This window comes from Columba livia, chromosome 3 (assembly GCF_036013475.1).
Source record: "Columba livia isolate bColLiv1 breed racing homer chromosome 3, bColLiv1.pat.W.v2, whole genome shotgun sequence".
Classification (NCBI taxonomy): Eukaryota; Metazoa; Chordata; class Aves; order Columbiformes; family Columbidae; genus Columba; species Columba livia.
Genome location: NC_088604.1, coordinates 32,648,028 through 32,674,384, shown reverse-complemented (window position 1 = coordinate 32,674,384; position 26,357 = coordinate 32,648,028). Strand labels below are relative to the sequence as shown.

The following is a 26,357-nucleotide window of genomic DNA, read 5'->3' as shown; positions in this document are numbered from 1 at the left end:
GCCTGGCAATCAAGCTGCTCTTGGAGCAGTATGTCACTAAGCAAGGAAGATTCACTCGCCAGTGAGAGTCTGCAAGATTGGAGAATGAGGTAGCAGGGCAGAGAAATCCACATTACTTTCTATTGCAAGGTTTGTTGGCATAACCTCATACTGAGAGTGTAGGTAGATTTAAGGTAAAATTTGCCTTAGTGAAAAGAAATAAGAGATGTGAAAAAAAGAGAAAGCCTAGGAAGAGCTTTGCTGATTGCTGCAGCCCCTGAAGTCCCCTGTCCTCTCTGTGTTATGATGAGGGGAGTACAGTGAGAGCTCAGGGTTCAACCTATGGATGGCAGTGATCATTCTCATGGCTCTGTGCAGCACATCAGTCCTGGCCCATACCCCTCAAGCATTCCCCATGGACTGGGTGCTCACGCACTGGGGTCTCTCACTGATTTTATGTACAGAAAGGCCAAGAAGAGTACAGCATGTGTGAAATGCAAAGCTGCAGTCTTCAAGTAGTCTACAAACCAAATCTCCACTTCTCATAAAATGTTGCAAGATATGTTTGATGTGTGTTTTGTCAGAATAAAGCAATTTTCTTTCATTCTGTAATTTTGGCTAGAAGAGTAACTTCCAGGTAAGTCTGACTCATAGAAGACAGTCTTAGACTAAATTTCAGAACCAGAACAGAAATCCTGGTTTGCTTCACGTTTGTGTAGATGTCATACTGTATGACCAGCAGACGGCTGCAGTCATACTACTGATACTTGCAAAACAAGTTTACCTGTAATACCTTGTGCAAAACGACATAGCCGAACATGCTGCCTGGATTCTTTTGCATTCGTCCATTTTTCCAGCACACAAAATTTTCCAGGCAGTTACGTACACATCAGTATGCTGGCACAGGCATCCAGCAGAGCCAAGGGTTTCAGTGGATGACTGGCAGGATGGCCAAAATGACTCAGCACTCAGCCCTGGCAAGGGCACCCATGAGCTCCTCCGTTTCAGCTTTGGCTCGGGTTGAAAAACACCGTTTTCAAGAGGAAGTTTGGACACGGCTGCCGCCGTTCACCGGCACCCAGCAGCTGGGTGTGCTCTCTGTGCCCCGGCCACCGCTGCAAGGAGGCCGCGACGCCAGGTTCCTCCGCCCCGGGCTCCTTTCCGCCATTGCAACCGGCGGCGTTTGTGTCGGAGCAAACCGCCAAAGACGGTCACAGCCGCTGCGGCAAAAGCGGCAGGGGACCCGGGGACGGGCAGGCGCGACTCGACTGATGAGATTTGTCCTAAGTATTACGGCTCAGGCCGCACAGCGCCACCTGCAGTCCGGCCGTCAGCCAGTCAGTCCGTCAGTCCGCCCGCCCCCCGCGGGCGGGGCAGAGGGAGCGGCCGCCTCGCTGCTGCAGATGGGCGGGCCGCCCCGGCCACTGCCCTCAGCAAAGATGGCGGCCGAGAGCCAGTTGGGAGCGGCGCCACGCGGCAGCTGAGGCCGCTTCCGCCCGTCAGCGCCCGTCACATGATCGCTGAGGGCTGCAGCTGCCGCTGCCCGTGGCCGGCGGGGCAGAGCGGGGCGGGCGGGCTGTGGCGCGGCGAGCCGCGCTCCCGTTCCGTCAGCGGTGGCGGACGGCGGTCTGACTCTGGGCGCGCTGCGTCGTCCGGGTGATAGCGAGATGGAGACCGAGGAGGGAGAGGACCGCACCCCGCTGCTGAAGGAGTCCCAGCTCGGCACGGGTGAGAGGAGCGGGAGGCGGCACCGCGGACAGCTGCCGCGGCGATCTGTGCCAAGCCGGGCTCCCGCCTCGTTGCAGACCGGCCGGTCCGGGGCCGCGGAGCTCGGTGGCGCCGTAGAGGGCGGGTCGGGCCGCGGCGCCTCCCCGGCGGCGCCGCGCCCCGTGTGCCGCGGCGTCCCGTTGCCATGGAGTGCGGGGCCCGGCCCGGGAACGGCCCTGCGGGGCCGCGCGGCCGCTCCCTCGCGTGCCGCGGCCGTTGCTCGTTGGCGCGCGCGGTGCTCCTGTCAGGGTAACGGCCGCCCCGGGTCCCGCGGCCTCGGGGGCTTCATCCCCCGCCGTTAAGTGCGTCAGGTCTTGAGGACGCGGCGGTGTCAGAGAGTGTTGGGTTAAGTAAACACGGCCGTGCGTTCTGACAGGGATTTGTCCCCAGCACCCATGGCGGGGAACAGGCGTACTGAATTCGTGTGTGAATACCTGCCCTTGGCTTGGTGAAGACAAGTTGGTGATTCCAGTTTAAATGCTGGCACGGCTATTAACTGCTGAGGTCCACTGAGGTTATGGCAGAATTTCGTTTTAAGACAGAATGTGAGTGAGGCTCATTGCTTGTTATGGAAGTATGGAGAGGAAGGAAGGTGGAAAAGGGCACGAAGATAATTATAGGAGAGGAGGATCGTTATGGGGTCGGGGCTTAATAACAGAGCTAATGTGTTGAGAGGGTTGTCTTTGCTGTTTGATGTCCCAGAACAGACAAGCTATAAAGTGAGATTTTGAGTTTCTTCAGTATGCCAAAAATACCTTAACCTACTTAGGAAGTATATTAACTGCAGTGAGAGGGGCTGCTAACAAAGTTACTTAAACGTGCTGGAAAGGGAGAAATTAGAGTTCAAGTCGGTTATGAAAGCAAGATGTTCTTAAGTTTGCACAATGCATCTTGCTCCAATTGAGGTGGTTCACCTTACCCACAAGGAAAAATACAGCAGAAGAGCAACTTCCTTTAACTGCTGTGGAACTTGAAGCACAGACATGTTTTTTTAACTGCAATTTAAGAATCTTGATCAATTATAGCTACAGTGTTATCAAACATGCCCCTGAAATCAGAATTGACTGTAGATGGACCCAAGACTACCAATCAAGGTAAGACCTTGATTATCATGGTTTGTTAACTTAAACTTTAGCGGGGTGGATGTCTGTGTCTGTGTGATTACGGCAATCTCCTGAAGAGGGTGGTCACCGAAGTGCATCTGGAATCTTCTCGAATCTTCTGACCTAATAGTCTCAGTTATTACAAATGCACTTACTGGAAAGACAGGGAAGCAGTAGTTTAGAAACCATTTGTTTCAGACTCTCAAATCTATATGTTTGTTAGATTTTTGTGATAAATTATTTACAGCTGAAAAAAAGCTGACATGTGTGATCTTAAATTCTTGCACATCTGGTTTTGTGGAGCTTGCTCTCCAGAAATGGTGTATACCAGTATGGAGCTTCCAGAGGAAGAGTAATGGATGTTCCAGTTAATCTGCATTTCCAAGGAAGCGTTACATCACCAGTGTAATATTCAGCCTTCTATTATTATTGTTTAACCCCAGCAAATACAAGCAGTGTAAAGGTTAAATAGCTTTACCCATAGTTATATTAATTGTTATAAGTTATGTGACTATATGTTTTCTACTTAAGGCAAATTGCTTTTTAAACAACAACAAAGGACATTGGAGCTGCTTGAGTAGTTTTTGTACAATAAGCACTTCCTGGTCTTGGTGCTTATTGTTTTTAAAGTAAACAATAACATCTTGGCTGCTGTCCTTCATGTCACTTAAAAATCAGATGTGCCTTTTTCAAATGCTGCTGAGGCAAAATTTGCAATTACTGCATGTCTAGAAGGTGTTTTGCTTACTTGTACAGTAGCATCAGTTATTATTCATGTACTAAATGAACATAGCAAATACAGTGTCTCTGTATGACTTCAACAACTTGTGCAGCCACAACGAACTTCCAATATAGTTGGTCAGAGTTAGAGACTTGAAAAATAAGGAAGTTCTACTACTTTCATGAAAAATACAGTTTTGCAGAAAGGCTCTGTTCATGCCACCACTGAAAAAGACGAAATCACGTAGGCTTATTCCGTGTTTCAAGGAATTTGATGGGAGAGGGAGTCTTTAGATAGCTTGTCCACAGGGCATACTTTTTGCTTCTTATTGTAGATCAGAGAATCCAGTCAAGAGACATACTGCAGTGGCATATCAGACTCCAGTCCTGTTGTTCATAGATATATTTGTTCTATTCATCATTTGAATTCTGAATAGTCAGAGAAAGACAAGATCACTGTAGACTGATATAATATCTGCAGGTGCTGATTCCCAACCTTCCTGGAGTTTCAGATGCCCAGGTTATAAAATTTTCCGTTAACACCATAGTTTCCTCACAAGAGGGAAACTCCACCCTCCACTATTTGTAAATTCAGCAGATTCTTCAAGTAGTTTCTCAACAGTTTGTTTTTGCTCAGTGGGTTCAGGCATTCTCAGTTCATAAAGCATATTTGCAGAGCTGTAAACTGTATTTTTTATGGATACAGAATTTATTGCCACTGGTGATGTGCTGGCCAAATTGCAGCTCAACTCTGACGTGAATCTCTTGGAACTGATGAACAATCTCTGTCAAATTCTGGAATCAATAGCTGTGTTACAGCGCAAAGTCTGATATCTGGGTTTGAACAGCTGACAGAGTTGACTTAATGCTACAACACAGATTTTATGCTGAACCTAAGATGAATTTTCCTTTGTCAACTTCATTGTTGTATGGTGACTGCGGAAGGGGGGCACACTGGACAACGGGGAAACTGTTACTGTTTCACAGTGTCACTGCAGTGTTTGCTTTTCTCCTTTCTGCTAATTTTCTGTTTGGCTGCTGTCAGCAAAAGCATATTCTTTTACAAGCAAACTTACAGAAGGAAAACTTGTCCTAGAAAACAGCCTGGAATCTCAGTGACTGTTCTCTAGCACTATTTTAAGAGCCTCTGTTTTTCTTGAACTATTTGCACGTATATGTCAGGTTTCCAGATAATTTTGGAGATTTTTAACTGTGAAGTTCTACTTTGAATAAATTTTACTGTATTTTAGAGAAGACTTTTGAAACCATTTTTCTAAATCCATTTCCGCAGACCACAAACCACACTTCCACTGCAGCCCCTACGCTTGTGTGGGTAGCTACCAGTTGTCTAAACCAGAATTACATTTGTTTTGCTCATCAGTAGAAAAGTGGGCTTTACTTTTTTTTTTCCCACTCTCAGCCTCTACCCCTGTTCAATACAACCCTTAATACTCAAAACAACTAGCTTGTTATCTTGCCTATTTTTTCTTGGCCATGAATTTCTGAGATTATTAGTAAAAACTGCTTATTGGTTTTTCTTATATTGTTAGGTTCTGTTGAAACAAATTTTTTTCATTTGTTCTTGTTTCAGTCCCTGCATGCTGCTCAGCTCGCTACAATCTAGCACTACTGGCCTTTTTTGGGTTCTTTCTCCTGTATGCCTTACGTGTGAACCTAAGCGTTGCTCTGGTGGATATGGTTGAACCTAACGCAAGCTTAGCAAAGAATATGACTTCCAGTGTGTGTCCAGAGCATTCCTCCACCATAAATGTTCCTCGCAATACAACGGTGAGGTCTCAAACATATTGTCCTATGATGTGGCTTTTAATAAAAATGTGTGATTGATGACTCATGCTTAGGTGGCAAGAAAACAGGCTGCTCTTTATCGGATGGCCTTTTCAGTGGTTCCTTTAAGGCTTTTCTGAAAAATAATAGCCTTAAATGACTAGTTAATTCAGAAATGTTGCGCTCAGGGTCAGGTTTTATTATGTCCATCCTTTTGGTTCTATTACTTACAAATTGGCTAATCTGACCTTGTAGATCTACTATGACTCATTGTTTTATATGCCAGTAATCAGCTGTTCCTTTTACATCTGCGTCAGAACTCACATCACTGTCCATATTTGCCTGTTCGCTGTACAGTCTCAATAGCATGAAATTTCATTACAAATTAACATGTAATATTTTTCTCCTAAGTACTTTGATCTCTTTCCCACATCCTAATTCTTGTTTTTATATCCTTTATCTCTGACTTCCCTTCCAGTAATCCCTAAAATCATGTTTCTTAACTGAACTGTTGGATATGAGAAAATGCTTTAAAAAAATAAAAAGACAAACAAAAAAACCTTTGTGAATTTGGACTTGCATAGATATCATCTTATAACTGAAGCTTATTACTGAGTGCTCTTGCCATCTTCCTGCCTTCATTTTGTTCACTTGTTTAGAGGTCATTTATTATTTATCACAAGAAAATGGGAAGAAGATTCTGTCTTATCACTTTTGTGAAATGTATGCTGCTCATTTGGATGCTCATAAATTGGACTTTTGGAAGTGATCCCAAACTTCAAAATCACTTTACTGGGCAACAGTTTGTGTCTTCTTGCTGACTTCCTTTATAGCTTCAGACTTCTTATCTCCATCATCTTTGCTTTTATTATTTAGTCCACCAAAATCATCTTCCCCCTGCTGTGCTTATCCTATTCTTCTACCTGCCCTTGTGAGTCCTGTCCTTGGCTTGTCTCTTTTTTTTATATTCAATTTAAGCATCTGCATCTCGTTGTTTGCTTTTCTGTCCATAAATTTTCTACAAGAAAAAAAAAAAAAAAAAACAACCAAAACATTTTCTAGAACATAACAGAACGTCCACACTGTGATGCAAGAGTGGGATTCACACTCATGCAGACCATGTAGTCTGTACTTGTGTCACCTAACCCAGGTTGCTTAGAACTTAAAAAGGGATAACTGCCTGCACACTTACCTTTCATGTTGGTATGATTTTTATACTTGGGCTAGATATGTCTGGACAGACTGTAAACTACCTGAATTAGCTTTCAGCACAACTTTGATTGCAGTATAGATGTGCGTAGAGGAAGGAGGAGGCCGTGAAAGATTTGTAATTTAGGTGTGAAGGACTAAATGATGGATCCAAGTTATATAAAATATGGTCAGAGAAACTGCTATTTTGAACTCACTGCATTTTGTTGGTTTTGTTTTTCTCCTCTTTTTAGGGAGAAAAGTATTCTTGGGATGCTGATACTCAGGGATGGATCCTTGGTTCTTTTTTCTATGGCTATATCATTACTCAGATTCCAGGAGGATATCTTGCAAGCAAAATTGGAGGGAAGCTGTTACTAGGGTTTGGTGTCTTTAGTACGTCTGTATTCACCTTACTTACTCCCTTAGCTGCAAATTTGGGAGTTGGCTACCTCATAGCTGTCAGAGCCTTGGAAGGACTGGGAGAGGTAATCTCTTCTCTCTATGCAGCTTGAAAATGTATCTGAATAATTTATTAATACATTATAGTGATTAAACCCTGTGGGTGTTGGTATGCTGGAGTAGTATATGGATTGTTTCATTTTGCATAGCTTAGCTTTATTGTTTGGATAATTAAGAAGTTTGCCCTGTGTTTTAGCCTAAGCTTTCTAAATAAGAAAAGTTTTATTTTTGAGAACACTTCTAGAATTATCCCTTCTTATTTGTCAGAAACCAGGAGCTCAGAACAGTATTGTCTGTATGCGTGCAGCTTTTCTAGTATATACAGAATCAAAAGCAGCAGAAATTAATTCTGCCTGCTTACTGTCATGCCTTGCATGTTTTTTTTAAAGTGGTTTCTTGCTAAACAAGAAAATAACAGATTGTATTATTACTTTTTAATTAAATATGCTTTGAAACATGCAACATTGAAGGGTGTTCTAAAATTGTTGCATTTCAACAGAATAAAATGATGTTTTCTAGGGTGTTACCTTCCCAGCTATGCATTCGATGTGGTCCTCTTGGGCTCCTCCACTGGAACGCAGCAAGCTCCTTAGTATTTCATATGCAGGTGAGAAATTCCCACGCTGGTAATGGGATTAGACAGTTTTACTGCAGTAACGGGGAGGATTGACTTAAATCAAAGGGATTTATATTATGAATTTTAATCAGCATTTAATGTGGAAAGCATAACATTGAATTAAATCTTGCTTTACATTCATTATCTTCATTTATTCTTGGCTTTTATAACCCTGAGAAATGGTATTGATCTGCAACTAAGTATAAACTTCAGATTAACTTTGGTATAAAGTGGTGCAAAGAGTTACTGTGAAGCTGATTAACAGAATCACAGAATGATACTGTAAATAAAGGAGATTTAGTATTGGGAACAAAAAAACTGGGGCAGAATCACGGGATAGAGATGTTTCATTGTGGAGTTTGTTTTGTTATGTTTTGGCTTGTTTGTGGTTTTGTTTTGTTTGGGTTTTTTGTTGTTGCAGGGGGTGGGGTGGGTTGGTTGGTTTGGTTGGGATTTTTAAAGTGTTTTTGAAGGAAGCCAAGGAAGAAAATCTCCAAGGTCCCAGGTATTGCTGCAAGAGCTCCTTGTCAGAGTCCAATACTCCCGGACCTGATTCTTTTAGATATGCTATGTGTGGAAGGTGTAATGCTTGATATCTGATTTACTTATCTGAAGATATTTGTGGTTACACAGGATTTTTGATATAGCAGAGTGATACAAAATATAGTGAAAGCGCAGTACAAAGGTAAGTTAACACTTAGCAAAATATAGCAGTTGCAATACATGTTTACATTACTGGTCCTTAATATGCTCACCGTCATGATGCTGGGAATCTCACTTGCCAGGAAGGAATATGTGGGTTCAAGGCAGCTCAAGTCTGTTGTTCTATTACAATTTCTGTTGTTAGTTGTTTAGTTTTTATACTTAATGTTGGGCAGAGCGACGTATTCACTCCTCTCATGCTGGTCTGGATAACTAAGGGAGACAGTTGCACTTTTCATGAACTTGGGGAGAAACATTTACACCACCAGCTGATCCACTCAACTGTTGATACAGTTGGCTGATCCACTCAACTGACATAGCTGTTTATCAAAAGCAAAGACCACGCTCTGGTCCCCTTTCAGTTGAGATTGTCAGCTTGCTTTGCAACAGTTGTGATCGGTCACACCCTGCATTGTTCCCTGAGCTTCATGGACAAATTGCTCTTGCCCGTCTCCCCTGAGCCTTCCTCTGCAGTATTTGTCAGGCAGGTGAAAGATATAGATTTCTAAATTTATTAGTCAAAATTGATATTATTTCTTTGAGGATGACAAATTTTGCATTCACTTAATGAACCAATGGTTTGTTTTACTCACTCTTGTTAGTATTAATTCTGTTACAGATTTCTTATTTGACCTGAGCTTCATCAAGGAGACAGGGCTATCCCAAATAAACTGTAACTACAATTTCTCAAGCAGCTAGGCCAGTCCAGTGGCTCACTTGTGCTAAGAGGAATGAAGCCTTAATCCTTTCTTCCTCACGTTTCCTCACTTCCCTCATAGCCAAGTGTCTCATTCCTTCCTTTGTGCTATTTCAAGCACTGATCGGACCCTTCCATAAGCCACTTTAACCCACCTAATGCAGCAGAAAGCTTTTATTCCCCAATCTTTTTTCTGCTTTATTAATGAATTAAATCTGCTTTAAAAGAGGTCTTGGTGTGAGAGCCAGCACACAAGTTAAGCAGAAAGCACAGAGTTGGGGTTTGTCATCTACTATATTTACCAATTGGGAGCTTTTAAACTGTCCTTTTATATCTTGTGAAATTTTATGCTAGTGTACTAGTAAGAAGTCTGTGGCCTTGGACTACCAATTGTTAGCAGTTGTGGATGGATAAGGCATCTTGTGTAAACCTAGCAGAGTGTTTCCTTTTCCACACGTTCTCATGGTTGGCAGTCATGTGGTCTGTGGTTTATTTAGTCATGATCATGTTGATTTTCTAAGAACATATGATTGAGTTTACATGTAGTTGTTATTCTGATTTATATTGTGCATGAAGTATGTGGGTTTGTTTTTCGTGGCTGAACATTTCTGCCTCAAATAAATTATTGTTTCATGAAGATGGAATCTAGGCAGTCAGTATATCAACATAAAATAATGTTTTCTGACTTGGGATTATGTTTGGAGAAGTGATTGTATAACTAATATTGAGAGACAAAGTCTACTATTTATCACAGGTAGAGTTCTTAAGTATGTAAAAAATATGGTTTGAGTTTCTGGTTTAGACTGGGGGGACGAGGAACCCAACAACCTTTGCAGAATATATACTGAATTATAAACTCAATAATAGTTCATTCCTGCTTTTGGCTTGTATGTGTACTGGAATCTGCTCATCTTTCTGTTCTTTGCCTGATTCCATACTGTCTTGAATTCAAGGACTATGGGATTTGAACCTACTGGTTATATGGATGCCTTCTGGCTCTTGTTCCTAGCTAGAGGAGCTAGTAGGAGTTATGAGAAATGCATATTTGTTATATCAAGTCAGAATATTCCCCCTCTGAGGTCCTTAACTGTACCATGGTCAGTTCTCAGTTCTCCCTTGTTCTGCAGCAGTGCCAGTTGACTAATTTGTATTGTTTTGGGTGTACTAGAACTATCACTTTGGAGATGAACATGCCAGGAATGCCCTTTTTTTTTTTTTTTTTTTTGCTTATAATTTTGGATGCTTAGAGCTTTGTGGTTCCTTTTGCTTAGAGCTGCTAAAGCGGCTTATTGTGTCTGTGTTTCTTTAAGGCGAAATGGCAGTCTTGTAGTGGTGGTGACAAATCTTTTCTGCATGATTTATTACAGAAAAATAAAATAACTGTGAAATACCATTTATTTTAAAAGGGTCTATAGGAGATCTAATTACTGTTTTTCCACTTTGTTTTGCTTTCTTCTGGTAGGTGCACAGCTGGGAACTGTTGTCTCCCTACCACTATCTGGTTTAATTTGCTACTATATGAACTGGGTTTACGTATTTTACATATTTGGTAAGTGTTGGTTTGTTTGTTTTAATTATTGGAAGTACAATCCGTATTATTTTTTTAAAGCATAGTATATAATAAATTTTATTTTAAGATTTTAAATTGTGTTTGACATGTAGTGTTGCTATTTTATTCCTCCTGGGAAACTAGAGATATTTAAAGCTAAGTAGATTCCTGTGTGTGGTTATGTAAGCCTTGCTTCCAATGAGCAAAGCTGTCTCCAAGTTGGACAAAAGCTGGTACGAGTCAAATGCTGTTAACTCTCCCGCCACTTGAAAACAACAGGCTGAAATTTCTTATTTGAAGTGTGAAATTGAGTTAATAACTTTTAATCCAAGGAACAAATTTCTACTCTGAATGAAAGGACATGTGAAAAGTTATGCTGCTTTAAATGGAAACTGTGTGGAAAATCTCACTAGAGTCACAGGAACCTTGAAGGAATGCCCAAAATACCAGCCATAGCATATTTAGTGTGATTTATATTATAGAAGAAGCTCAAACACAGAAAATATTTTCTAACAGCATGTTATAGATCTGACTGATGCATTATATAGGTCTGTTTACATGTCTGAGCCATTTTATATTCTGCATGGGGAAGGGAGAATTAGAAGAAAAGACAAAGATTACACTTTCTTCGACAAAACAACCTCCTATTTTTGTATGAATAAAAAGGGTTCAAAACAAAGAATTGGACAAAATGAAATAAGTTACAGTGTTGTATAAAAGTACAGTTGATTTGGACTGACTGTTGAAAAGCTATCTTTTTCAAATCACAGTTCCGGGGTTTGTCATAAAAAATTAGAGAAGGATTGGTACATCAGTTAAGCTGTATGTAGTGATATTCTTTGTATGTACACAAAATGTTTTTGTGATTAAACTTACTGTGAATTATTATTTCCTCTGAGGGAGCCATATCCTTTGTGTCTGTTCCATGTAACTGATAAAATAGAATATGCATGTGTACGCAGCTTTCTTGCTGTGAGGCACTTCTAAGAGGATGAAAAAAAAACAAACACACACACAAAAGAAACAAAAAAACCCATCACCAGGCAAACACTCTCCTGCTTAGTCCTCTTTCTTCTTTATTACCTCTAAATGTGCATTGATAAGCCACTTTGAGGAACTACTCTTTGTCAATAAATAGAATAATAATGTTTATTAAAATTAGAGTATTTGGAAAAAGCTTCTAACTAAATAATCTAAGAGTGTTATTCACTAGATATAATTACTTATGTTTTTATTTCTGTCTCTTTACCCATCTTTTCCCAACAATAGGTGCACTTGGTGTATTATGGTTCTTCTTCTGGATGTGGTTGGTTAGTGATACACCAGAAACTCACAGGAGCATTTCACATGCTGAAAGAGAATATATACTCTCTTCTCTGAAAGATCAGGTATGACACTTTGGTACAGTCCTGCTTACTTAAGTAAGAACATAAACCACAAATATTGTCATAGTGTCATGCTGTCTTGATGTCTAGATAAACATCCGTGATCTGAGATAGAGGCAGAATTTGTCAAACAAAAAATTAAAAATACAGTGCAGTTGTATAAGTGAGAAACAATCAATAATCAAACACAGCATTTATAATAAGGCCTTTTGCCACAGATGTTGTCGTGGTGCTTTTGAAATAAAAAGCTCAAGTCTATGATCTTTAAACTAGATCCAGACATGTATAATGTATTTAAACTTTGTAATACAACATTTTGCAAGTTTTTTTTCATGTGTCTTCTAGAGTAACAAAGAAATTACTGTTAGCACGGAAAAAATTTTGAAAATGCTAATGAGTCAGTTCCTAAGGTGTGCATAAGAGATTATTCCTGTGACTAGGAATATGTATTTACAGGCTGTGAAGCTGGCAAGAGATGCAAGTTAATATCTAGGACTGAGCAGGAAAGATTCAGCTAAATAAACCCTGAGGGGTGACTTTAAATATTTGATAATTTATAGTAAAAGCGGGAGGCAACAAATCTCAACAAGGGAAAGCATTCTTTTTGAAATTCTGATTACAAAACATACTAGTAATTGGTTTACTTTGCAGTAGTAAACAACTGAGCAGTAGCATACATTAGTATACCTTCAGTGACAACTGAACACAGTAATTCAGTCATTGCTGGTAACTTGCATCTCTCAACTGAGGCTTATTTTGTGCCCTTCAGAATGAATTATCAGCACAGAGTTGGGTAGGATCAAAGCACTGTATTTAGTAAATGTTCATGTGAATGTCCTGATCACTTCTCTTCCCTTTTTCTCTGCCTCTTGCCTGCCTAGCTTTCTACACAGAAATCTGTTCCCTGGAGACCTATGTTGGAGTCCCTTCCACTCTGGGCTATCGTTGTGGCACACTTCTCTTATAACTGGACTTTCTACACACTTCTCACGCTCTTGCCCACATACATGAAGGAAATCCTGAGGTTTGATGCACAGGAGGTGAGATAAATAGAACTATAGTCACTTTCTTCTGAATTAAAGAAATAATAGAGACTTTCCCTGCTATTTAGAACAGTAGAACCTGTTTAAGACCTTGGAATGTAAATGTATAGCTAGGAAATGGTAAAATAAATCCTCACAATTAAGCTGATGCATCAAAAATGTTGCCTGCCTTGTAATTTCCACTTTTTTCCAGGACTTACTTTACATTTAGCTTAATGCTAGCTTTTGAGCTCATTTTTCCAGTTGAAAATTCATGCTCTGATTTAAAACAATAACTACAGAAATATGGTTTATATGGTTGCTTCAGATTTTATAGCTTGTTTCATGGCTTCTGAAAGATTATCTACTATTTTGCTCACTCATAAAGGATAACACTTTGAGTTAAAAAAAAAAAAAAAGAAGGAAATAACTGAACAAGTGACATTTTTGCAAGTATTTTAAGGAGGGGGTGGAAGAAGAGGAGAGGAAGCTTCAATCTCATTGGATCCATTTCCAAATTCTTACTTTCCTTTCCTTGAGCTGCAAAGGTAAAATAGTGATGTTAACAGGATGAAACAAAATCAGAGACTGAAGGTCCAGAAAGAGTGCTTTTCAGGGATTTTTTTTAAAATGAAATTATTTATCAGGGAAACATTATGGCGCAGGGGGTTAGAACATACTTATTTATAGCAATTACTTGGCTGTACTGGTCTTTCTTTAATGAGAAGGTTTCAGTGACAGCATGGTTTACCTGGAGAAGCTGGTACAGCTTGAGTAAAAAGGCACTCAGAAATTTCAAGAAGTTTAGCATAGTATTTTCCTGTTTTAACATGTGAGACTGGTTTATAGCAAACTGAAGATGCACACCATGCAGAGGTGATGCCAGCAATCTTTTGAGGAAAAATGGGGAATGTCTGTTAGAAGAGGAGATTGCAGCAGGGCAAGCTGCAAAGTGGTGATTAAAAACAAGCTGGATTTGCTGCTTGGGTTCCTTATTATGTCTCTTGAGGGAACACCTGCATAAATGTCTGTGAAAGTCATATGCTACCACAGCCCTCAATTGCATCTGTTTTGTAAAATGCTATTGCATTAAATGCTAACAGGTTCTGCTATGAAGTGGTTTCCTATGTCTCTGGTTTATGTTTCTTCTTGTGGAGTGACTTAGAGCACTGACTGTTGTGAACATTAAAAATAAAAAAGGCAGCTTGCATAATAATGTTGGGCTAACTTTGTTGCCACACATTTAGGTGGAAATTGCATTGCTGTTTAAAATATTATACAGCTGCTACTGTATAGTCTACCATTTTCCATGCTATAAAAAGAGGTTGGTTAAAAATAATGCTGTGTCTTTGAACAGTGCTCCGAAATAGGTTGATTTTTTTTTTTTTTTTTTTTAAATTACTGAGACTATCTTCTATTTTTCAAAATTTTACTTATTGCTTTTGAAAGATAAGCACTGAAACCCAACAGGCAGTATGTTTGAGTGATTTCAGGTGGGGATGTTTCTCATCTCATTTCCAATTAAATTTTGTAGGGAAGCTTTCACTTCTTTGACAAATATACATTGTATAATATTGTATAAACATTAGGGTATTTCTATCCAATAGGTATCCAAATACTTCTTTTTAATCACAGATTAGGTCAAATTATAGCTCTGTTGTCAGTAATTATCCATAATTGTACAGAAAGGCTGTAAATTTTTACAGCTTACTAGTACCTTTTATTTCCCCTCATCAGAAAAACATGCAGAATGAGGCAGAAGTCTCTAGGTAGCTCTCGTCTAAAGTAACAGGAGTTAACAGGTGATTTCAGTGTCAGTAATGTCAGGTCCTGAATAATATTTTTGCTTTGGGATCATAGGATGTCCAGCCTGGATCTGATGAAAGCCCTAGCTCTGTATCTTGTCTCTGATTACAGCCAGCATTAGATGTTTCAGCAGATAGATAAGGGATAACGTAATGCTGAAGTTATAGTAGTACAAAACTCTGAGATTCCGTATAGCTTTCAAAATTCTGAATAATATTTACAGCTTCCACTTCACTTTAGCAACTCACTTGATAGCCCATTCTACTTGAAACTGGTGTTGCAGTAGACTTGCACGATCAGGTTAATGTCCAGAAAATATATTAATGTGTAGTTTTCTTTCTCTGGACCCCAGTTGTTAATTTAAACCTTTGAGTTTTTGTCTGGCTGCATTGGTAGTTATGGATTAAGTCATGCAACGGAGCATTTACACATTGGTATCTTTAAAATGCTTTGCTTTTTCTATCCTTAGGTTTCTCTCTTATGTCAATACCAACAGTAGTTATGTGGATGGATGGTTTTGACATCTCTGGTTCAGTCTCTGTTAACACTCCGGCACAAGTGATTTTTCAGCATATTGAATTGTCATTTCAGTGTTTTAATTGTCTTTTTTTTTTTTTTCTAATCTCCTTAACAGAATGGCTTTTTATCTGCTCTACCTTATTTTGGCTGCTGGTTATGTATAATTTTGTCTGGGCAAATTGCTGATTATTTACGGGAAAAACAGAACTTTTCCACTGTTTGTGTTCGCAAATGTTTTACCCTAATAGGTAGGTGCTAGTATTAGCTCTGTCTGGAATGTATTACAGTATCAATTTGGGAAAAATGAAGGGTTGGGGAGGGTAGTGTGACATTCTGCTGTGAGATTAGGTGGGATTATGCATGGCTTGAGAGGAGCATCTTTATTTGTATATTAATTTGTCAAGAGTAAATCCTATTTTTCTTTTTTAAGGTAGGACTATTGCATAAGAGAATTATAAGAGACTGCTAAAACTTTTGTTTAGGTCAAGCAAAATGATTAAATATATGTTCAGGTAGAATTGCTGTTAAAGTGGTGATAATAACTTGAAAGAATGATAGCTTGTGAATGGCTTTCCTAAACTGAGGTGGTTCTACCTGAGCCTATTCCCAGCCCTGTGTTGTTCAGTGTGTTGTTTATTTAAGACTGAAGTAACTAAATAAGAATATGATTGTGAAACTTCCTACCAGGGTAGGAAGACTAACAACTAATTGGGAGGAGAGATAATCTGAAATCACCAAGAGATCAACAAGATCAGGTTTTTAATTAATACAGCTAAAGAGCTGTATTTACAAAGAAGTTGATTGCTCATTAAAAGAGAGATCGGGGAAAGAAGGAATGAAAAAAAGAGACTAGGCACAGGATCCACACAAGTTGCAGCATGCTTGATGTATGCCCATCCTTGATGCCTTCTCAATTCTGCTGATTCAATTACTTTCTTTAAAGCAGCTCTTATAAACTCTCAAGCATTTTTTATTATATTTTAAACCCACACAATTTTGGTAATCCAGTTTACTGCAGGGCTTCACGCCCAAGTACATACAACTCAGAGGGAAACATGCTGTTGGGAAAAGCAGGACTCTTAGGTTGGCTTCATCAACAAAAGTGTGTACTTGGACCGTTTTTTAGAGATCATGATGAGGTCCTATAAATCACCAGCTCTGGTGGTGGGAAACGGGTACCAAAGTTACTGCAGACAGAAAGCAGTGTGCAGTAGCTCACCATGGCTGCTAAGCTGTTTCAAATACATGATGTAGTAACTCTAGGTTCTCTAAATTGTACGGCAGGCTCCAGTATAGATATACCAGGCATTCAAATCTTGTAAATGTGAAATAGAGCCCATTCTAGAAGCAGTCTTCAGAAGAAATATACATATATGTGTGTGTCTGTGTGTGTGTGTTTGTGTGTATATTTGCATGAATCCTTCCAGCTCTACTTTATTATGTTCTACTGAAGTCAGTGTTTGTTTCTGAACCCTGAAGAGTTAAATGGGGATAATTTCTTTGCAGTGCACTGTTCACCTACCAGTGTCAGTGTGGCTTCTATTATTTTTACAACAATAAATAAAATTAATTTGTGAAGTAATTTCCAGTATCTGTTGATTTTTGTTAATTTTTTATCTAGCTGAAGTTTGTAGCTAGGGTGGGATTTTTCTGGTCTGGCTGCCGTTTCCTGAGGCAAGAGCACATGTGCTCTTCTTCACAGGCACACTGTAATGCATGTCGTGCAGTACTGGATTGTGTACACTAGGTGGTGGTAAAAGGCGTATAGAAAATGTATACACAGCTTAGCGCTTCTTACTGTCTCTCCTGGTAAAGTCCATTGATTCTAAGATTTCTGTCTTAAAGGAATGATTGGACCTGCAGTGTTCTTAGTAGCAGCTGGATTCATAGGCTGCAATTATGCTCTGGCTGTTGCATTCGTGACCATATCAACAACACTAGGAGGATTTTGTACATCTGGCTACAGTATAAACCATCTGGACATAGCACCTTCGTAAGTATTGCTGAAGCTATTCGTAATGCACGTCATACACTTATGACCACTGTTTTTTTTTGTATTGCTGGGGTCCCTGGGGGATGTAGCTTTGGACCATATTCTGTACACACTTGAAATGTAAACACTGATAGTGACTCAGGTTTGTGATTTTTAAGCACTCTATTTGCAAAAAGTGCAAGTCTGGCAGAGGATATGATATAAACAATGGTTTATAATAAATCCATTCTTGATCCTGCAGTAATAAATAATACAATTCCTGTAATTATATTTACTCATTTTTTTGTCCTATTTGGTTAATTACAACGTTTTTGTAACAGTTCAATACAAGCAAGTATTTCACCCTTTTGAACTTTTCATGCTAAAGGTTGATAGTTCTCATGGAACATATTCATATTTAAGTGCTGTGATACAGGTAAATTATTTGTATTTGCAAAACATATTCTAGACACTAGTGTCAAAATCTTGTTATGAGTAGGTGACCTATTAACAGTAGATGATGAATCCTGTATGTACAGGATTAAATGACTAGATTTTAAGAATGGAAAGTTAGACTTCAGGCTGGAATTTCTTCAGTATGTTACAAATTCAGAACCTGATAGATCCATCAATTTCCTGAAGAGCGTGGGTGTATGTGTATTATTTTGAAAGTCCGCATAAGCATTCTTTGCACTAGTAAAAGTCAAATACTTTGCTTTTTTTTCTCGTTTACCTATTTTCAGTAGCACTTAGATACGAGCAGGGTCAAAAGACCAGAAAAGGTGTTTCTGTACAAATGTGTAAGGTGAAAAGTGTTTAAGTGTGAGTGGAAAGGAAGAAGTATTTTGCAGAGATATTACCTAGGGAAAAAAATCCTTAAGATCTGGATGACTTATGTGGGAGACCTCAAGTCCAAATTGAAGATGGTATCCAGGCCTCAGCAGTTAGAAGGACAGTGGTCATGTCAACAATGATGGACAAGTTTTGACTTAACAGATAGGTATGAAATAGTGGGAACCCAATTAATCTTGGCATGTGAGATTAGGTAGCAAGCAAGAGGGAAGATGTTGGTGGCCAGCTATAAACAGCTTGTACTATGAATTGAATATGAGATAAAGAATAGCTTCTGTGATGAACTTTGTTTTAAATCAAGTAGAAATATGAATGGAGAAGATGACTTTAAAGCAGGGCACCTGGGGTATTATGGGGCTGTTGTACAACTTCTGCATCATGCTTATCTTTGTACAACTACAGCAGTTAGTTTACTAAAAATGTAAATATTGACTAAGAGTTGGAGTTATTTATTTTATGTCTCTGTGTCTAAAAATACAAAACATGAGCATTAAAGTGGGAAGGCGTTATTACAGTAAGTTACTCAATGGCAAAACTTGAATGTCTGTGCAGTTCTCATTTGCCTTCTTTTCTCTGTCCATTCCAAAATAGTCTTTGTGCTGTTGTTGTAATATTGCCCTGAACAGGACCTTTCCTTTGCTCAGTGCACAGGATGGATCATGCTCTAGAAATGACTGAGCATTGTAAAGGGTGGGAGACTGACATTCATTCCTAACCCCTCTGCCTCATAGTTGTACAGCACGTAAGGACTAAGGACACACAGTTGGACACATAGTTGGACAGCACATAGTGGCTGGGGCAGGGCATTAAAGGAGAAAAGGGTCACATTTAAGGTAGCTGAACACTGTTCTGGGAAATTCAGTCCTTTCAGTGCTCTGTCACAGTTTTCATGAGGTAAGTCAGTTGGATCAGACTCTAGTGCAATCATGCGTGAGGACCATGTTCATACCCTCTGGCTTTAGGAATCCGGACTTGAAGGTTAGGAAGATGAATGGGCACTTCTTGAGTATGGTTCAGACTACCATAATATGTAAAGGGGGTCTGCAGCAGCTTGAGTCTGAATTTAAACATTTCAGCTGAGAAGCTAGTGTTGGATCCAGTGGCATTAATCAAGGCCTAGCTTATTTATTGCTTGTTTACATATGCCTTTTCAAACTATTAAGTTCTGGTTTGCAAAAATGGTATTACTCAGGGTGCTCACAGAAGTCAGTGGAGTTGTGCTTTAAATGTAAGAACAGTGCTGTTAAATACTCTTAAAATTAGATCCTGAGGATCTCAAATCAAAGCATGCAGTAGGCACACATATTCTATGTTTTCATTTCCTGTCTGTAGGATGGGTTTCACATTGTCACTCCTGTTTCTCAAGAGTGTTGTGAAAATAAACTAATATTGTGAAGGGTTCTACTGGACAGGGTTTGGGATTATTAAAATTCTACTTGCAACAGCTGAATAGTAGCATTCTACTTTATAGCTCAACAGTATACAGAAAGCAAGGCTTCAGTCCATGCATTGAGCAAGTGAAGTGAAACAAAACATTAAATTATGCTCATTAAGTGAGTACAGTTCATCCTATCCTCAGAGTGCAACAGAGCTGTCACAAGAAAAAGGAAATAATGCAGTGGTAATGTGAGCCGATGTGAGGCACATGCACAAGGAACTTCCATGTACCGGTGGCAGATGCAGTTTCCAGAACTAGGATGTTGTGTGTGTTTTCTAATTTGAGACACACTTCACTTGGCATTTCTAATGTATTTATTTCAAGGGTAAATTTGTATATGACAATATAGAGAGTGGTTTAGGTCTTAAAAAAAAAAAAAATGTGTCATGATGCTGATACATGTCAGCAGGCATAACTCAGTTCCCCACATGAACTGCTGCTGACCACTCTGACCAAATCTCACTCTGTTCTTCCTACCCTTGGCAAAGTCCTGCTTTTATTCCCTTGCATTTAAACCAGACAAGTTCCTCCAGCCCTTCTTCCCTCTCAGATAAGCAGAAGGGAGCATACTGATTATGAGTGCAGGAGGGGTGGGTGTCTTGCTGATATAGATAGCTCAAGAGCTTTGGCCAGACATTGCCTCTAGAGGCAAATGGCTGCATATGTGGGGAAACTTTCCTGAATGGGAACAGAGTCAGGGTGGATGCTGTTTTACTGAAATCAGTGATTCTCTGGTCAGCACATGCATACATTAACTCAGGGGCAATCTGTTCAAATGGAGAAAGAGAAGGAAAAGGGCATGTCCTCGTAAAAAAGGTGGTAGGGAAAAAATCTTCAAATACAAAATACAAAACCATCTAAGATGAGAGGGAAAATGAGCCTTTGTTTCTTTTGTACTTTGTTGGATGAAATGGACAAGGTAGACAGTCACACTTCGAAGGAAATACTTGACATAGTTGTAGAAATCTGAAAACAGGCTCTGCATAAGACTGTGAAGGAAACCTCTGCTAAGAGTTTAACCAGAGCTTGATTTTATATTTTTTTTTCATTTACTGAAAGATATCAAAATCCATAGAAGTGATTCAAACCAGTTTCAAAATGCACTTAAATGCCTATTTTAAATATTAAAACTGTGCTGACTAGAATAGCAAAGGGTCCCTTGTTGCTACTAAAACTTGCATTGTACCAAAAAAATAATTATTATATTCACAGGAAAAGGTGAATGAAAATACTGATACTGAAGAAAAAAACAGTATTTGCTATGTGGTTTTGGTTTCTAACATGTATTTATTATGTCATCAGTATGTTGAATTGGAGGGGTCAGAGGCAGGAGTGGTACAAGATTTTTCTTGTGGGAAAACGTATTCTCATCTAGCTCTTTAAATACATCAGTATGTTGCCATGATTACAATTTTTAGCATTGCTGTTACCATGAGCCCTGGTAATATTCCCATGGCTGTTATACACGAAACACTTCACCTGTTTTTTCACTCTTGAGTTTACTACTTCACTGCTCTGCAAGTTGATTTGTATTTGGTTACCCCTACTACACCATAAGAACCTGACCAACAGCTTGCTATTACTCTTGCTCTACAGACATGTCGCTTTGTGGTTTCCCATTTCATGTGGGAGTCTCTGCTGTGCTGTGGGAGGGGCATAGCAGTTATCTGCATCAAACACCAAGTGCTATCAAGAATGCAACCTATGGCAGAAACACTGGGCATAACCAGAGGCATTCATCCAGCAATTGGTTGCCAAGGATCTCTGGCAACCAGGGAAACTATTAAACTATGTTTAGTTTTGAAAGTGTGTGTTAGCAGTATTGAAGTGCTTGAACATGTTGAAGACAAAATGCATTTGATTCTACTTAAAGGTTTTAAATGGAGTTTCATTGCATGTGCTTGTCTTCCTAGGGGAAACTTTTACACTTTCACATTCAGCTTTGTAAAGACTTATTAATTCTTAAACACCTTCCTAGATAAGAAGGCTACATGCTATATTTACAAGAAATAAGGATAGTTTTAATTCGAACACTGGAGCTCAGTCTAAAATACATCACCATGCTTTAAACTGATATGTAGTGCTAACTTTCAAGAAAAAAAATCCACTAGTAGTCTACATAATTTATTCTCTTTCTCAGGAAAAAACATGTTTCTCTAATATAGCTGGAATGGATATACATATCACAACCTTTTGTAGCAATGCTGTATGGTGAATGCTCCTGTTTTGGTAGATAAAACGTCAAATCTATGCATCTCTCTCTGGAGATGAAATAATATTTCTATTGTTAAAATCAATGAGAACATTATTTCACTCTGCTAAACAGCTTAAAATGATCACTGGGAGGTAACTCCTTTCTCCTGTGTTAAACTGCAACTATTAGTCTTTTGTGTGATTCTTCTGCCAGCAAATCCACCTTAAAATTCTGAAACGCAGGGATCTGTGCTCTGGTAGTTGGAAGGTCGAGTTCTGCTGCAGAATGTCTAACTCTTATTTCTCTTCAGTCACAAGTCTGCACTTGTGCTACAGTTTAAAACACTGTCTTTCAGTATTGCAACACTCCTATGAGAGAGATCTTTAATTGCCTGGAGATGAGGTGCTGACAGTCAGATATTAAGCGAGTTACCAGCTTTTCCCAGCAAGTTTTATGGCCACTGGTGCATATGCATGGATGTGTGTGTGATAGAGCAACAACACATTCATGGAACAGGAAGCCTCAGAAGGGAGTTGCAGGAATGGCAACCAGCAAAACTGGTTGAGTCAGACCCATTTCCCATTGGCCTTGACCTGCAGAAAGCTGAAGGGAAGGATTGCCACAGCGCTCTGAATTCCAGTCTTTGGAACACACACTCCGTAGTGTGAGGATATACATCCATGGTGGTGATATTGCCTTCTTGGCAGACATAGTTTAGCAATGATACCTGAACCGACTCTTACTGTTGCCAAACATCACTCTGGTGTACTCCTTGTTGTCTTTCCACTTCAAGGCATACAAGGTTTACTTTCTAACTTCTCTGATGGATCCATTCCAGACACTTTGTCTGTGGCTTAGCAAAGAGGATGTGCCTTTGGATTATGGATCCTGAGTAAAGTTATGAGTAATTTAAGTTAAATTCCATAACTAGCCTCTGGAAAACAGAGACATATGCACCAAGTTGTCAGTGAGTTGTTACTAGAATAAAAGCAAACCATTCCCGCTGTGATATTTGTGGTTTAATTTGTCTGTGTGATCAAGATGACACCTATATGCTCAGGTTAGCCAAAATTGTTTCCATGACTGACAAGCAGGGTGAGTTAAAAAGCAGTATTAACAATTTATCTTGCAGGTATGCTGGAATTCTCCTTGGGATCACAAATTCTTTTGCTACTATCCCAGGAATGGTGGGGCCAGTTATTGCCAAGAACCTCACTCATAATGTAAGTCTACTTACTACTTTTTCAGTTGTTACATTTTTATTGCCATTGAATGAAAATTCTCTCCTAAGTCTGCAGTCATTAAATGAAATCTGGGTTATATATGTGAGATGTACTGTTACGTTGCTGTGAATGACTTCATTCCCAGCCTTTATTCTTCTGATTCTGATCAGGAAAATAAAGGTGAAATCAAAGACCTGTGTAGGACTTCAAAATCACCGTATATTCTCTAGAGGCAGAATGAATGTGTTATCATCACAGTAAAACTCCGCTAAAATGCCAAGTAGGTGAGACAGTTGTGGTATTATTTTAGCAAATTAAGACAAGTTCTTACTTGTTTTCTTTTTTTAAATCAGTCTCTCACATGAGGTATTGAGGTCAGCATTTGTCAGTTGAGGGAGAAACTGGATTCAAATGTGTGGTTTTTATTATGCATCCCTTTGTATGTACATTACAGGATTAGGACATTCTAAGCTGTGTTAGTTTCACAAGACACCTAACTTGAACAGTGGTAGATTTGACTTCCAAGGTGTTTTAGTCAAAGGGTGATTTGGATTAGAAAAAGGGAGTGAGGAGTTTTTTATTTGGGTTGTTTTTAATCAACTATATGAGTTATTCCAAAATATTTTAAGAAAGGAAGATGGTAGGAGTAAGTTTATTAATGCAGTTGCGTCAAGTTGGTGATCACTCCAATGCTTTTTGTTTTGTTTTTTTAATAATAGGAAGATACTAATTAATACATGAATCAAAAAAGCTTAGTTCTTCCAGACATCTTAACAAGTGGGATTTTTTTGTTGTTTTTTTGGGTTGGGTTTTTTCCCCCCATACTAATGTACTGTTCTTGTATTATTATGTCTTAAGGTCTTTCTTAAATAAGAAAGTTAAGAGGATTCCTCTTGAAATCTGAAGAAAGATAACTACCTTGTTTGGGCTATAAATCTTCTGATTCTAGAATATCCACATAGTGGCCATTAAGAATAGCTTACTGCATAGTGCCAAGCACTTCAGCTCTTGGATCACCTGACCTGAAAGCACAGTAGCATTTCACCTTACAGAGACATTCCTTGAGAGTTTGGGTAGCCTTTATGTAAATGTGAGTTTTGATATGAAGGTTCTTCATCTCAGCTGATAAACTGGTCCAGGTAGTCTAATGCGGTTCTGATAGGGCTGTACTGTACTATTAAACTGAATGTGACTATGCTGATGATTTGATCTTTTATGTTTGTAATGCTTTCATGGTGATATGAAATCATGCTGAATAGCATATACATTTAGATAGGCAAGGCATGTAGCACTGATTTTAAAATTACTTTTTTCTTGAGTGTGGAGCTACAAATTGACTGCATTTTTTTTTCTTTCCCCCTTTTGACAGAATACTGTGGAAGAATGGCAGACTGTTTTCTATATTGCTGCTTCTATTAATCTATTTGGAGCAATTTTCTTTGCATTATTTGCAAGTGGAGAAGTTCAGGACTGGGCAGTCAGTGGATATCACTTGCATAGAAACTAAAAAAGATATTGAAAAAACAAAGCTGTGCTGAATCCCAGTGTGCTCAAATTACATGAACAGAAAAGTGCCTTGCCTACTGATGCCTAGGAGACTTCAGAGCTTTTCAGTTAAACTGTTTTATCTGTATATCTTTTGTACTGAAAATCATTTGATAGCATATGTGTGCTATTTCCTAACAAGAAACTTCTTGGATTAAATATAATAGTTTCATGCTGGGACTTGATATCAAATACATGATCAGAGAAAACATTTTATATTGGTGTGCTACGTTCCAATTCTTTCCAGTTTTTAATATTATCTGAATTAATGTGTAGGCAGATGTATGTTGATACTGAAATGAGAGGAAAAAGCAAAATGATTATGTAGCACTGTAGGCAGGAATGGCATGTGAAAATGTGAAGAAGTGTTTTGATTTCCATGATGAAACTGGTAGGTGTTTTGCTGTTTAAAAGTCCAGAAGAGCTCTAGTTTTCTACAATCTTTTATAATACATTTATTTTGTCAGTGTTTTAATTGATATCTAAGAAATGCACACAACTTTATTCTATTTTACGCACAAGTTTTCAATGTGTAAACATTCCCTGTTTCATGAATGATACAGAGCAATGAGGAAGTAAAATGTACCGTTTTGACTAACAGAATAAGCCATGTGTTACTGTTCTCTATGGTGCGGGGTTTTTTTAAATATGCCTTATTTTTATTCATTTTTGCAAAGAAGAAGCAATGTGATGCTGTGGTTTAAATCTAGGCAGTATGCAAGAGTGAACTAGAAATAGAATATCTGCATGCTTACCTTTAAATTAACTTTCAGTTTGGCAGTTCATTTTTTGTCTCTTTAAACAGATGCAGTGGAATTCTTTCCTCTTGCATGTAGATATAGTTGTGAGCTTGTCAGTATAAATACAATAAAAGAAGGCCAGTGTAGGAAAATAAGTTATCTTCTCTAACAGCCTTAGATAAAATTAGAGTTAAAAACAAACAAACAAAAAAACACAACTAGTGCAATAACCTGTGGCTGTTGGTCTCCTATCAACATAGAATTTGACACTCACAAGCATCTTTTGCATAATGTGCAATGAAATGCCACACAGTGGGATTAAATGAGAACAGTGGCCTTGTTAAGAACAAATGGCTAAATAGCCTTGTAGTTACAAAGCAAAGGAACATTCCTGTGCCAAAGATTCCTGGATTGGAGCAAATAGGTAAAAAAGAAAATCATGGGGCTCTGGGTTTTTCATTTACTACCAATTCAAAAGAAAAGCCCAGTACTAAAGCTGCTCCAGTGGAGCCTACCTTCCTTCATTTCTAGGAAATGGCATCTGCCTCTTCTTTTTAGCTTCATGAGCCATTTTGTTTTGACCTTCCTTGAAGTGTCATGTTCTCTGATGGTGGAACTGTGTCTAAATCTGTATTTGTGTCTGCAGCATCTCCACAATAAACAGTGTGAAGTTCAGATTAAATTAGTGGTTGTTCAATGGGAGTATGTTAAAGCTATATTGTGTCTTCAGTGTTTCCACAATAAATTGAATTAATATTTACATGTGCATTGGTTGTTGAAAATTACTATCTCCCTGAAGTTAGAACAGTATTCTCCAGGTATGCTGAACAGGATTGGTAACTGGATTAAGGCATGGTTGTATTTTCCTGGAAAATTACCTGCTTCAGAAGTTCTTGTCTAGCTTTACAGGTGAGTACTGTTTTCCTGCTGACACTGTATCAAATGGAATAATTTCACTTTGTTTACGGAACTTTGTAGTCTTTAGGTAGCCTTGGTTAAAAACAGAGGAAAAAAGTTACAAAAAAAAAAATCTGGATATAGCTTAATTTATACTTTTGCTTTTCTATACATCATGAACAGGGCATAACATGGA

General features: G+C 38.9%; 1 protein-coding gene across 3 annotated transcripts; it reads left to right on the top strand.

Moving 5' to 3' along the window:
• The first annotated feature begins 1,499 nt into the window (after positions 1-1,499).
• On the top strand, positions 1,500-26,030 carry SLC17A5 (solute carrier family 17 member 5). 3 transcript variants are annotated; one of them, XM_065056309.1, is made up of 12 exons: positions 1,500-1,707; positions 2,772-2,840; positions 5,161-5,357; positions 6,797-7,030; positions 7,524-7,611; positions 10,482-10,568; positions 11,838-11,956; positions 12,835-12,993; positions 15,416-15,548; positions 17,146-17,293; positions 22,889-22,979; positions 24,349-26,030. In XM_065056309.1, exons 1-12 carry the CDS (start codon positions 1,647-1,649, stop codon positions 24,484-24,486), a joined length of 1,524 nt encoding a protein of 507 aa, XP_064912381.1. In that variant the 5' UTR covers positions 1,500-1,646; the 3' UTR covers positions 24,487-26,030. The 3 variants fall into 3 exon arrangements, with proteins under 3 accessions (XP_064912381.1, XP_064912382.1, XP_005506800.3); XM_005506743.4 differs by lacking the exon at positions 1,500-1,707 and adding an exon at positions 2,071-2,291; XM_065056310.1 differs by lacking the exon at positions 2,772-2,840.
• The last annotated feature ends 327 nt before the right edge of the window (positions 26,031-26,357 follow it).